This window comes from Chelonia mydas, chromosome 6 (assembly GCF_015237465.2).
Source record: "Chelonia mydas isolate rCheMyd1 chromosome 6, rCheMyd1.pri.v2, whole genome shotgun sequence".
NCBI lineage: Eukaryota > Metazoa > Chordata > Testudines > Cheloniidae > Chelonia > Chelonia mydas.
In genome coordinates this window covers 14,458,339-14,471,171 of record NC_051246.2, presented here as the reverse complement: position 1 = coordinate 14,471,171, position 12,833 = coordinate 14,458,339, and the positions used below count along the sequence as shown (strand labels likewise).

The 12,833-nt window shown below is 61.2% G+C and overlaps 1 protein-coding gene across 2 annotated transcripts; it reads left to right on the top strand.

Annotated features, from left to right (window-relative positions):
- The first annotated feature begins 258 nt into the window (after positions 1–258).
- LOC102945621 (aryl hydrocarbon receptor interacting protein) lies at positions 259–9,110 on the top strand. Of its 2 annotated transcripts, none has more exons than XM_037899260.2 (6): positions 259–423; positions 4,957–5,136; positions 6,036–6,224; positions 7,108–7,284; positions 8,079–8,220; positions 8,714–9,110. In XM_037899260.2, the coding sequence occupies exons 1-6, from the start codon at positions 325–327 to the stop codon at positions 8,917–8,919; spliced, it is 993 nt and encodes a 330-aa protein (XP_037755188.1). In that variant the 5' UTR covers positions 259–324; the 3' UTR covers positions 8,920–9,110. The 2 variants fall into 2 exon arrangements, with proteins under 2 accessions (XP_037755188.1, XP_037755189.1); XM_037899261.2 differs by having other exon boundaries at positions 266–423; positions 8,079–8,212.
- The last annotated feature ends 3,723 nt before the right edge of the window (positions 9,111–12,833 follow it).

The window sequence follows — 12,833 nt, the reverse complement described above, 5'->3', positions numbered from 1 at the left end:
TGGGGCAAGACAGCAGGCTCGGTAGGGTGAGCTGGGTGGGGAGGGCTGGCAGAGATCAGGGGCACTAGGCAGAGGCCCTCCGTCAGTAGGATTCAGAGTGAACAACGCTAAGCGCTTCCAGCCCATTCTTCCATTCGCTGCAGCGCGGACCTCCCACTGCCAGGCGCCCGGAGAGCCATTCCGGAAATAACCGAGCGCCCGCCGGCTGTAGCCGAGCGGTTCCGGAAACGGCCGATCAGGTCCGGAAGTACCCGAGCCCTTCCGGAAAGTCCCGGAGCGGTCCGAGTCGGCAGCGTAGGCAGAAGCCGCTGTGCAGGAGCCATCATGGTGGACCAGGTCGCGCAGCTGCGGGCCGACGGGATCGCGAAGCGGCTGGTGCAGGAGGGCCGGGGCCCGATGCCCGACTACCGCGACGGCACCAAGGTAACCAGCCGCCCCACGCCTCGGGACAGAGCGGGGCCGGGTTCTGGCGCGCATGCGCGGCAGGGACAGACCGTTAGAAGGGGCCTAACGGCGCCTGCCTGCCGCAGTCCGTCGGCGCTGACAGGGGTGGGGGTGATGACTGCGCATGCGGCAATGAGCCGGTACTATGGTGACTTGCCCCGCTTTCCAGCGCCGTGTTTCTATTGGTGCTGTGTTCAGCGACGTACAACCGCTCCTGCTTGCTGATTGGCCAGCCACGCTAATGGAGGCGGAGCACGCAGAACGTGTTGGGGCTGTGACGCTCTGTCCCAGGGAGGGGGCGTGGCCCGAGCTGCCCGCAGTGACAGGCCCCGCCTTCTATGGGTGGGGCAGTGACGCGCGGGGCCCGGGAGGGGGGTGGGATATTTTGGTAGGGTCGCTCCGCCTTGACAGTCTCCGGGGCCTGGCAGCGGGAGGGTGGACGGTAGCTGGAGCCCTGGGGCAGCATGGGCCTGGCTGGGCTGGCTCGGTGCCCAGGGCCCGTGGAGACACAGTAGCCCAGGGAAGGGGAGCCCGTTAGGGCTGGCAGAGCTCAGGCGGATCATAGAATCATAGAATATCAGGGTTGGAAGGGACCCCAGAAGGTCATCTAGTCCAACCCCCTGCTCGAAGCAGGACCAAGTCCCAGTTAAATCATCCCAGCCAGGGCTTTGTCAAGCCTGACCTTAAAAACCTCTAAGGAAGGAGATTCTACCACCTCCCTAGGTAACGCATTCCAGTGTTTCACCACCCTCTTAGTGAAAAAGTTTTTCCTAATATCCAATCTAAACCTCCCCCATTGCAATTTGAGACCATTACTCCTCGTTCTGTCATCTGCTACCACTGAGAACAGTCTAGAGCCATCCTCTTTGGAACCCCCTTTCAGGTAGTTGAAAGCAGCTATCAAATCCCCCCTCATTCTTCTCTTCTGCAGACTAAACAATCCCAGCTCCCTCAGCCTCTCCTCATAAGTCATGTGCTCTAGACCCCTAATCATTTTTGTTGCCCTTCGCTGGACTCTCTCCAATTTATCCACATCCTTCTTCTAGTGTGGGGCCCAAAACTGGACACAGTACTCCAGATGAGGCCTCACCAGTGTCGAATAGAGGGAAACGATCACGTCCCTCGATCTGCTCGCTATGCCCCTACTTATACATCCCAAAATGCCATTGGCCTTCTTGGCAACAAGGGCACACTGCTGACTCATATCCAGCTTCTCGTCCACTGTCACCCCTAGGTCCTTTTCCGCAGAACTGCTGCCTAGCCATTCGGTCCCTAGTCTGTAGCGGTGCATTGGATTCTTCCATCCTAAGTGCAGGACCCTGCACTTATCCTTATTGAACCTCATCAGATTTCTTTTGGCCCAATCCTCCAATTTGTCTAGGTCCTTCTGTATCCTATCCCTCCCCTCCAGCGTATCTACCACTCCTCCCAGTTTAGTATCATCCGCAAATTTGCTGAGAGTGCAATCCACACCATCCTCCAGATCATTTATGAAGATATTGAACAAAACCGGCCCCAGGACCAACCCCTGGGGCACTCCACTTGACACCGGCTGCCAACTAGACATGGAGCCATTGATCACTACCCGTTGAGCCCGACAATCTAGCCAGCTTTCTACCCACCTTATAGTGCATTCATCCAGCCCATACTTCCTTAACTTGCTGACAAGAATACTGTGGGAGACCGTGTCAAAAGCTTTGCTAAAGTCAAGAAACAATACATCCACTGCTTTCCCTTCATCCACAGAACCAGTAATCTCATCATAAAAGGCGATTAGATTAGTCAGGCATGACCTTCCCTTGGTGAATCCATGCTGACTGTTCCTGATCACTTTCCTCTCATGTAAGTGCTTCAGGATTGATTCTTTGAGGACCTGCTCCATGATTTTTCCAGGGACTGAGGTGAGGCTGACTGGCCTGTAGGTCCCAGGATCCTCCTTCTTCCCTTTTTTAAAGATTGGCACTACATTAGCCTTTTTCCAGTCATCCGGGACGTCCCCCGTTCGCCACGAGTTTTCAAAGATAATGGCCAAGGGCTCTGCAATCACAGCCGCCAATTCCTTCAGCACTCTCGGATGCAACTCGTCCGGCCCCATGGACTTGTGCACGTCCAGCTTTTCTAAATAGTCCCTCACCACCTCTATCTCCACAGAGGGCTGGCCATCTCTTCCCCATTTTGTGATGCCCAGCGCAGCAGTCTGGGAGCTGACCTTGTTAGTGAAAACAGAGGCAAAAAAAGCATTGAGTACATTAGCTTTTTCCACATCCTCTGTCACTAGGTTGCCTCCCTCATTCAGTAAGGGGCCCACACTTTCCTTGGCTTTCTTCTTGTTGCCAACATACCTGAAGAAACCCTTCTTGTTACTCTTGGCATCTCTTGCTAGCTGCAGCTCCAGGTGCGATTTGGCCCTCCTGATGTCTTTCCTACATGCCCGAGCAATATTTTTATACTCTTCCCTGGTCATATGTCCAACCTTCCACTTCTTGTAAGCTTCTTTTTTATGTTTAAGATCCGCTAGGATTTCACCATTAAGCCAAGCTGGTCGCCTGCCATATTTACAAAAAGAAAAGGAGGACTTGTGGCACCTTAGAGACTAACCAATTTATTTGAGCATGAGCTTTCGTGAGCTACAGCTCACTTCATCGGATGCATGCTGTGGAAATCGCACAAGACATTTTATACACAGACACCATGAAACAATGCCTCCTCCCACCCCACTCTCCTGCTGGTAATAGCCATATTTACTATTCTTTCGACTCATCGGGATGGTTTGTCCCTGTAACCTCAACAGGGATTCCTTGAAATACAGCCAGCTCTCCTGGACTCCCTTCCCCTTCATGTTAGTCCCCCAGGGGATCCTGGCCATCTGTTCCCTGAGGGAGTCGAAGTCTGCTTTCCTGAAGTCCAGGGTCCGTATCCTGCTGCTTACCTTTCTTCCCTGCGTCAGGATCCTGAACTCAACCAACTCATGGTCACTGCCTCCCAGATTCCCATCCACTTTTGCTTCCCCCACTAATTCTACCCGGTTTGTGAGCAGCAGGTCAAGAAAAGCGCCCCCCCCTAGTTGGCTCCCCTAGCACTTGCGCCAGGAAATTGTCCCCTACACTTTCCAAAAACTTCCTGGAGTGTCTATGCACTGCTGTATTGCTCTCCCAGCAGATATCAGGAAAATTAAAGTCACCCATGAGAATCAGGGCATGCGATCTAGTAGCTTCCGTGAGTTGCCGGAAGAAAGCCTCATCCACCTCATCCCCCTGGTCCGGTGGTCTATAGCAGACTCCCACCACTACATCACTCTTGTTGCACACACTTCTAAACTTAATCCAGAGACACTCAGGTTTTTCCACAGTTTCGTACCGGAGCTCTGAGCAGTCATACTGCTCCCTTACATACAGTGCTACTCCCCCACCTTTTCTGCCCTGCCTGTCCTTCCTGAACAGTTTATAACCATCCATGACTGTACTCCAGTCATGTGAGTTATCCCACCAAGTCTCTGTTATTCCAATCACGTCATAGTTCCTTGACATCACCAGGACCTCCAGTTCTCCCTGCTTGTTTCCAAGGCTTTGTGCATTTGTATATAAGCACTTGAGATAACCTGTTGATCGCCCCTCATTCCCAGTATGAGGCAGGAGCCCTCCCCTCACAGACATTCCTGCCTGTGCTTCCTCCCGGTATCCCGCTTTCCCACTTACCTCAGGGCTTTGGTCTCCTTCCCCCGGTGAACCTAGTTTAAAGCCCTCCTCACTAGGTTAGCCAGCCTGCTGGCAAAGATGCTCTTCCCTCTCTTCGTAAGATGGATGCCCCCGTGTCCTGCCCAGGAGGCCAGGGCCGCGCATTGCGCCCCAGTCCAGTGGGTGGGCTGGGCATAGGCACCGACTTCCCCTCTTTCCCCTGGGTGCTCAAGCCCCCCTCTGCCCCACCCCCACTCCACCCCTTCCATGAGGCCCTGCCCCCATTCCAACCCCTTCCCCAAAGGCCCTGCCCCGGCTCCGCCTCCTCCCCTGAGCACACCACGTTCCCGCCAGGCTGCCCCTGGTGCGCTGGGAGGTAGGTGGAGGAGCAGGGACGTGGCGTGCTCAGGAGAGGAGGAGGTGAGGAGGAGGTGGGGCCGGGGCTGGGGTGGGGTGGAGCACCCACTAATTTTTCCCCATGGGTGCTCCAGCCCCGGAGCACACAGAGTCAGCGCTTATGAGGGTGGGCATGGTATGTAGCAGGGGCCTGCCAGGAGCACACATCCCCAAGCTGGGCACACAGGGGTGCTCTGGGTGACCCTGTTCCTGCTAGGGCCCATTTCCTATCTAATGGGCTAGTAGGGGCATGGCTCTGTCACTGGGGCTTGTCAGCAAGAGCTGAGAATCCCAGTACTAGTGCCCACACCTTCCAACGCAAGCCTCCCTGCCCTGTCACGGCCACTGGGTCCTGGCGAGCAGCCACTGGCCCGTGGAGCCCTGTTGTGCGGGGTGGGGTGGGGTGTGGAACAGCCTCAGCCGTGTTTGATCTGCTACCCAGGCCACTTTCCACTACCGCACCATGCTGTCCGACGGGGAGCATCATGTGCTGGATGACAGCCGTGCCCGTGGGAAGCCCATGGAGCTCATTATTGGCAAGAAATTCAAGCTGCCGGTGTGGGAGACCATCCTGAGCACCATGCGGGACGGGGAGCAGGCTGAGTTCCTGTGTGACACCAAGGTATCCTCCCACCACTGCCGGCCCCACAGCTCCCTGCATCCCTCGTCCAAGCACTGTCCCTGGGGGGAGGGATGCAGGCAAAGTTCCTGTGTGACACCAGGACCCCAACATCAGGTATTTCTGTGCTGTAACCTGAGCCTTGAGACAGTCTCTCTGGGGAGCAGCCTTCGATTTCACCAGGCTCTGGGCAGAGCCATCCACAAGGGCAGGCCATATGGCCACAATGGTTCTGAGCCTTCAGACTCACCAGGAGCTAGTCCAGCTGAGATCTGCTGGAGGCTTTTAGCCCTGTGGGGAGCCAAGCACGCAGCGATTCTAGCTGGACCGGCCAGGGCTCTGTACTGTACTGTGTAGAGCACACATCTAGCAGTGTCGGCAGAGCCGCTACTCCAGATGAAAGGCAGCAGGAGAAGATCTGCCACCACACCGACCCCACCTTCCCAGACACCACATGCTCTGCTGACAGCAGCTGCGTCTGCGCCGGGGGTTCTGCCAGCGCACCTCTGCTGGTTGGGGGGCTGATTTTCTCGCTCTCATAGCTGGCAGAGCCTTGCAATGCAGACCAGGCCTGCCTCCCCGCAGCCCCCACTCCTCCCGTCTGTGCCCAGCCCTAGCCAGACGCCTTCCTGGGCTGGTGGTTAGGAGTTACAGCGCTCCCATGTCTCTGCCGGGTCTTCTCCATTTGTGGGTGTTTGATTCCAGCCCATCCTTATTAAGGGGTCTGGTTCCAACCCAGCTGGCGCAGTGATCCCTCCCTCCCCCCCACGCCCCAGGAGGCCACGCAGAGTGGGCAGGTGCCCAGGGTCAGTACCACCAATTCCTGCATTCAGCCTGCGCCCCAGGATCCTCTGTGACACCCCTTTCCCCCGCTGCCCGGTGCTGACACCCTGTCCCCCCAGCACGTGGTGCTGTACCCGCTGGTGGCGAAGAGCCTGCGGAACATTGCTGCGGGGAAGGACCCCCTGGAGGGGCAGAGGCACTGCTGCGGCATCGCCCAGATGCATGAGCACCACTCTCTCGGCTACCCTGACCTGGATGACCTGCAGCAGAACCCCCAGCCCCTGATCTTCGCTATCGACATGCTGAAGGTGACGAGGACCTGGGGACCTTGACCTGGGGATGGCGGGGCTCTGAGGGGTGGGGGACTCCAGCTGGAAAGGGGGTCCCCAAGGGGTGGGGAAGCTGTGGAGAGGAGGTAGTGGGACTGGGGAGTGGTGCTAGGGGCTGGACTGGGCTGGGGCTCTCCCCTTGCCAGGTGTGGTGCCTGGGGATGGGTCCACGGGATGGAGGTGGGGTGATGGATAAGGTGCCCGGGCCCTCTCGGGATGGGCGTGGTACCCCAGGGCTGGGGCGGGGATGGGTTCTCTCTGGATGGGTGTGGTACTCCGGGGCTGGGCTCTCTCTGGATGGGCGTGGTACCCCGTGGCTGGGGCGGGGCTGGGCTCTCTCCGGATGGGCGTGGTACCCCGTGGCTGGGGCGGGGCTGGGCTCTCTCCGGATGGGCGTGGTACCCCGTGGCTGGGGCGGGGCTGGGCTCTCTCCGGATGGGCGTGGTACCCCGTGGCTGGGGCGGGGCTGGGCTCTCTCCGGATGGGCGTGGTACCCTGTGGCTGGGGCGGGGCTGGGCTCTCTCCGGATGGGCGTGGTACCCCGTGGCTGGGGCGGGGCTGGGCTCTCTCCGGATGGGCGTGGTACCCTGTGGCTGGGGCGGGGCTGGGCTCTCTCCGGATGGGCGTGGTACCCCGTGGCTGGGGCGGGGCTGGGCTCTCTCTGGATGGGCGTGGTACCCTGTGGCTGGGGCGGGGCTGGGCTCTCTCTGGATGGGCGTGGTGCCCCGTGGCTGGGGCGGGGCTGGGCTGGGCTCTCTCTGGATGGGCGTGGTACCCCGTGGCTGGGGCGGGGCTGGGCTCTCTCCGGATGGACTGGGATGGGGTGCGGTCCGGGCTCTCAACCACTGACACAGTACTGCAGGTGGAGGCGCCCGGCTCGTACCGGCAGGACCCGTGGGCCATGACGGACGAGGAGAAGATGCAGGCTGTTCCGCTGATCCACGAGGAGGGCAACGAGCTCTATCGCCAGGGCAAGGTGACTGAGGCGGCCGCCAAGTACTACGATGCCATCGCCTGCCTGAAGAACCTGCAGATGAAGGTGAGCGATGCCCCACCTGGGCACTACGTCCCTAGACACTGACCCTGACCACAGGGTGGGGCAGGGAGCTGGCTCGGTGGCTGCTCCAGGCCACTCCCACCCACCTGCTGTCCCCGAGGGGCCTGGCGTGCCTCCGTCCACACGCTCTCCTGGGAGAGCCCCCATTAGCCCTGAGCCCTCTGCAGCTCCGCAGCTCAGGGATGGGGCTTTCGGCTCCAGCTTCCCATTTCCCCGTGAGCTCCGACAGCGAGTCCTGCTGAAATCAGCCTGCTCTGCCTCCAGGGAGCCACGCCCCAGGGCGCACCTGCAGCCGGGGCCCCCCGGTCAGAACACGGCACCATCCACGTGGGGATGGCTCGGGGCAGCCAGGCCTATGTCACATCCAGATGGGCAGAAACTGCTGCCCCTCTGTCAAGGGCCTGCCTGGTGTCCGTCGGGTGCTCTCTGCCCTGGTTCCTAGCCCAGCCTCCTGCTGGGTCTGTCCCCTCTGGGCTGGCCCTCGGCTCTGCAGTTGGTAATGCAGGGGCTCTGGCTGAGGCCTACCGCTGGCCATGTGGCTCCCAGCCATCCTTGTCCCAATGGAGGAATTAACCCCTTCACTCCCATTGCGGAGTGGGTGGGGAAACTGAGTCATGCACATGGTTCATGACAATATTTCCACAATCCCCAACAGCGGGCGCCTCTGCCTCAGTGCCAGCACCAAGCCCACTGTCTTGCCAGGATCCAGCCCCAGGTCTCCCCTTCCTTCCCCCCTCCCCCCAGTGCCTACGCCTCATTCCCCTCCCCCCTCGCAGGAGCAGCCGGGCTCCCCAGACTGGATGCAGCTGGACCTGAAGATCACCCCCTTGCTGCTGAACTACTGCCAGTGCAAGCTGCTGTGCCGTGAGTACTACGAGGTGCTGGACCACTGCTCCTCCATCCTCAATAAGTATGAAGGTGAGGAGCTGTGTGGGGGACAGCTGGGACAGCAGGGACTGAGGGGCACTGGCAGAGCTGTGGGGGGAGCCCAGGGGTGGGCTACAGGGGGTTGTGAGTTGGGTCTGAGGGGCACTGGCAGGGTTGTGGGGGGGAGCCCAGGGCTGGGCTAGCAAGGGGTTGTGGGTCGGGTCTGAGGGGCACTGGCAGGGTTCTGTGTGGGGGGGAGCCCAGGGCTGGGCTAACAGGGGGTTGTGGGTTTGTGGGTCGGGTCTGAGGGGCACTGGCAGGGCTGTGTGGGGGAAGCCCAGGGGTGGGATAGCAGGGGGTTGTGGGTCAGGTCTGAAGGGCACTGGCAGGGTTCTGTGTGGGGAAGCCCAGGGCTGGGCTAGCAGGGGTTGTGAGTCGGGTCTGAGGGGCACTGGCAGGACTGTGGGGCTGGGAGCCCAGGGCTGGGCTAGCAGGGGTTGTGAGTCGGGTCTGAGGGGCACTGCCCCGTGCTCTCTCCCCACAGACAACGTCAAGGCCTATTTCAAGCGGGGGAAGGCGCATGCCGCCGTCTGGAATACGGCCGAGGCCCAGGCCGACTTTGCCAAGGTGCTGGCGCTGGACCCGTCGCTGGCCCCCGTGGTGGCCAAGGAGCTGCGCAGCATGGAGACGCGCCTGCGCCAGAAGGACAATGAGGACAAGATCCGCTTCAAGGGCATCTTCTCCCAGTAGCGGCTGTGCCAGCCCCGCGGCCCGGGGAGCAGCAGGGGCTGTGCAGGGTGAGGGGCTGTGCCGGCCCCGCAAGGCCCGGGCTGGAGTGAGCTGGCAGCTCCCGTCTGTCTGTCCGTCTGTGCTTGGCCCCCCTGTGCTCCTATTCCTCGCTCCCCATGCTCTGTAGCCAATAAACTGATATTTATCCATGGGCTCTGCCCTCCCCGCCTGAGCCAGGCCAAGGAGCCCAGAACCACTGCCATGCCCCCCTCCACCGCTTCCACATCAGTGTGGCCCCGGTACCCCACTGCCCTGGGCACCCTACAGCCCCTGTTACATGGGTTTGTGAGCTGGGTTTGGTGCCTTGTAGCTGGTTTATCCGCAGCTCGCTGCTGATCCACCCCAGGGTTACCCCCGCTCTCCTAATGCCCAGCAAGCAGTTCTCAGCCTGGCACTGCCCCCGGACCATGGCTGCCCAGGGGGGCAAGGGGCGAGATTGGTGCCTGGGCTCAGGGCCCATGGTGGCTGCAGCGCTGTCGCCTGCCTGGGCACTTGGTGCCGAGTTGAGCCCTTCACAGCACAAGAAAGGGGCCCTGGGCCCCACACCCTCTAATTGTGCTGACTTAAGGGGAAGGGGCTGACCCTAAGCTCTGGCCCCAGGCTGCCCTGGCTGGGGACAAGTGACCGGAGAAGTCTCCTGCTACCTGTGTGAGGTGGGGGAAGCTCCCAAGGCAGGGCCTGGGGGTGGGGGCAGCTCCCCCCGGGTGGGCTGCAGAGAGGGTTGGGCGGGGGGGGCAGCAGGGCTGCCTGTTACCAGCTGATGTGTCCCAAGTCTCTAAAGTCCCCTGCAACCTGCGAGCGTCTGGAATTGCTGGGGCGGTGGGGACCGGTGGGTGCTGCAGGCTCAGGCCCTGGCACTGTTCCACCAGGCTGACCTCCCCCAAGGTGCCAGCCTGAGCTGGGGGCTGGCGTCTGCTGCCCTGGGGGGTGTCGTGCCCTCACTCTCAGCAGGGCTGCTTCACTCCGCTTGGGAGCGCTGGTGCTGGGGGGTGCCCAGTCTGGCCACGAGGGGGCTGGGGGAGCAGGCAAGAGGCCCTGAAGTTGACTGCCAAGGGCTGTGCATTCAAGGCCCGAGCGGGGTTAGTCAGGCCCGGTGTGCCCAGGGCCAGGGAGCTCAGCAAGAGCCGTGGCTCCCCCAGTGACGGCTAAGTGGGCCTTTCTGCTTAAGGGCTGATTCTCCAAGTGCCATCAAACCCCTGTGTGCAGCGAGCTGGGCTGCCAAAGTGCTGCCCCCCAGCAGGGACCGGGCAGGTGCAGGGGTGTGAATCCAGCCCTCCCCACTGAGCGGCTTATATCCTGGCCAGATGCCTCCTAGACTTTAAGGCCAGAAGGGACCATTGAGACGATCTAGTCTGACCTGCACATTGCAGGCCACAGAACCTCCCCCACCCGCTCCTGCAATAGACCCAGGGCCTCTGGCTGAGTTACCAAAGTCCTCCAGCCAAGTCCTCCATGCCTCCACTACTGACTCTGTCTGGTTCAAACCAGCAAGTGACCCATGCCCCGATGTGGCAGAGAAAGACAAAAAACCCCAGGGACTCTGCCAATCTGACCAGGGGGAGAATTCCTTCCTGACCCCAAACACGCCCTACCAGCCAGGCACTTAGTTATGGCCCCACCCTGGAGCCTGCACCCCCAGCCGGAGCCTTCACCCCCTCCCGCACCCCAGCCCCCTGGGTCAGCCTGGTGAAAATGAGCAAGTGAGTGAGGTTGGGGAGAGCAAGTGGGGGGGGGGGGGGGGGGATGAAGTGAGCAGGGGGGGGGGGCTTTGGAGAAGAGGCGGGGCATCAGAGGCGGGGAGGGGCAAGGGTGTTTGATTTTGTGCCAATAGAAAGTTGGCAGCCGTAGCAGTGCAGCAGGGGCAGGCTCAGCGCAGGGCGCAGGCGCACAGCGGTGGGATGGCAGGGGCGGGCAGGCAGGCTCAGTGCATGGTTAGCATTGCCAACTTCCTAAGCGTACAAAACCGAACCCCCTAGCCCTGCCCCTGCCACTCCCTTTCTCTGAGGCCACTCACTCCATCCCCCCTCCCCCTCGCTTGCTCTCTCCCACCCTCACTCTGGGCTCACTGGGATGGGGCCAGAAATGAGGGGTTCAGGGTGTGGAAGCGGTGTCCGAGCTGGGGCAGGGTGTGAGGGTGCTGGGATGGGGCTCGGGATGAGGGGTTTGGGGTGTAGGAGGGGTCTTTGGGCTGGGGCCAAGGGGTTTGGAGTGCGGGAACAGGCTCAGGACTGGGGAAGTGGAAGGGGTGCAGGCTCCCGGAGGGGAGCAGGGCTGGGGCAGGAGGTTGGGGTGCGGGATGCAGGCTCTGGGAGGGTGTTTGGGTGTGGGAGGGGTTCAGTGTGTGGGTTCCAGCCAGGTAGCACTTACCTCGGGCGGCTCCTGGTCGGCGGTGCAGTGGGGCTGAGGCAGGTTCCCTGCCGGCCCTGGGTCCGTGTGGCTCCCTGAAGTGGCCGGCGTGTCCCTGCAGCCCTGAGGCGCAGGTACGATCAGGGAGGCTCTGCGCGCTGCCCCCACCCTGAGTGCCAGCTCCACAGCTCCCATTCCCCGGGAACGGCTGGGATGGGCGGGCGTGGGGGAGGCTCAGGGCAGGGCCCAGGCACACAGCGCTGGGATTGGGGTGTGGGGCTCAGTGCATGGCCCAATGGAAGGACTGGGACAGGCATGGTTGAATGGTGACCCTCCCGGTCCCGTCTGGGGCATCCTGGGCCGCTGTGGGTCTGAGGTGCCCTGAAGGGTACAGCCTGCCTGGAGTTGTGCTGTACTCACGCCTGAACTGCAGCCCACCCTGGGAGCGGCCCAACAGCCTTGCACAGCATGAGCCAGGACCCGGCGCAGCCCCCGGGGCTGGCTGCAAGGCGGGTTCGGTGCCCGCCTCGCGCCCTGCAGATGCGTCAGCGGGACTGACCAGAACAGGGCAGTTGTCGAGCGAGCCAGCCCCTATCAGCCAGTCCCAGCTTCTGCAGCGAGAGGCTTAGGGACACCCAGAGTGCAGGGCTGGGTCCCTGACGAGTAGCTTCGGTGGCCCTAGCCTCAAGGTTAGGTGGTTAGGTGGTGACTTGATTACATTCTCTGCATGGGACCAGACCTGTACCAAAGGGCTTGTCAGTCTAGTGGAGAAAGAGCTAACACGAGCCACTGGGTGGAAGTTGCAGACAGCTAAAGGCCAACAGGAAATAAGATGCACATATTAAAAATGAGAGTAATTAACCATTGGACCAATTTACTGAGAACCGTGGCCAATGGGAGCTGTGGGAGTGGAGCCTGTGGGCATGGGCAGCACGCAGAGCCCCCTGCCTGTGCCTCCACCTAGGGGCTGCAGGGACATGCCGCTGCTTCTGGGAGCCGCCGGAGGTAAGCACTGCCTGGAGCCTGCACCCCGCATCCCCTCCTGCACCCCAACCTCTGGCCCTGAGCCCCCTCCCACACCCTAACTCCCTCCCAGAGCTCGCACCTCAACCCCCTGCCTCAACCCTGAGCCCCATCCCACCCTCCAAACCCCTTGGCCTCAGCCCAGAGCCCCAGCCCTTCCACACTCCAAACCCCTCATTCTCAGTGCCACCCCAGAGCCCGGACCCCCCAGCTGGAGTCCTCACCCCCTCCCCCTGCCCCAGCCCGGTGAAAATGAGCAAGTGAGCGGGGGTGGGGGACAGCAAGTGACAGAGGGACTGGGGCTAGAGTGAGCAGGGGAAGGGCCTCAGGGAAGGGGGCGGGGCCTAGGGGGCAGGGCCAGGATGTTCAGTTTTCTGCAATCAGAAAGTTGGCAACCCTACCCCCAGCACATGACATTCAAACTGAAGTCCCCCTCGATCACAGCTCCCCGCCCCCCCACGCACACAGTAGACAAGTGCGTAAGGAGCAGCCATCCCATTCGCTAG

Coding starts and splice junctions, on each gene's coding strand:
- LOC102945621 (XM_037899260.2), top strand. CDS start 325: ATGGTGGACCAGGTCGCGCAGCTGCGGGCCGACGGGATCGCGAAGCGG. Junction 5,137..6,035: donor AGTTCCTGTGTGACACCAAG/GTATCCTCCCAC, acceptor CTGTCCCCCCAG/CACGTGGTGCTGTACCCGCT. Junction 8,221..8,713: donor CATCCTCAATAAGTATGAAG/GTGAGGAGCTGT, acceptor CTCTCCCCACAG/ACAACGTCAAGGCCTATTTC.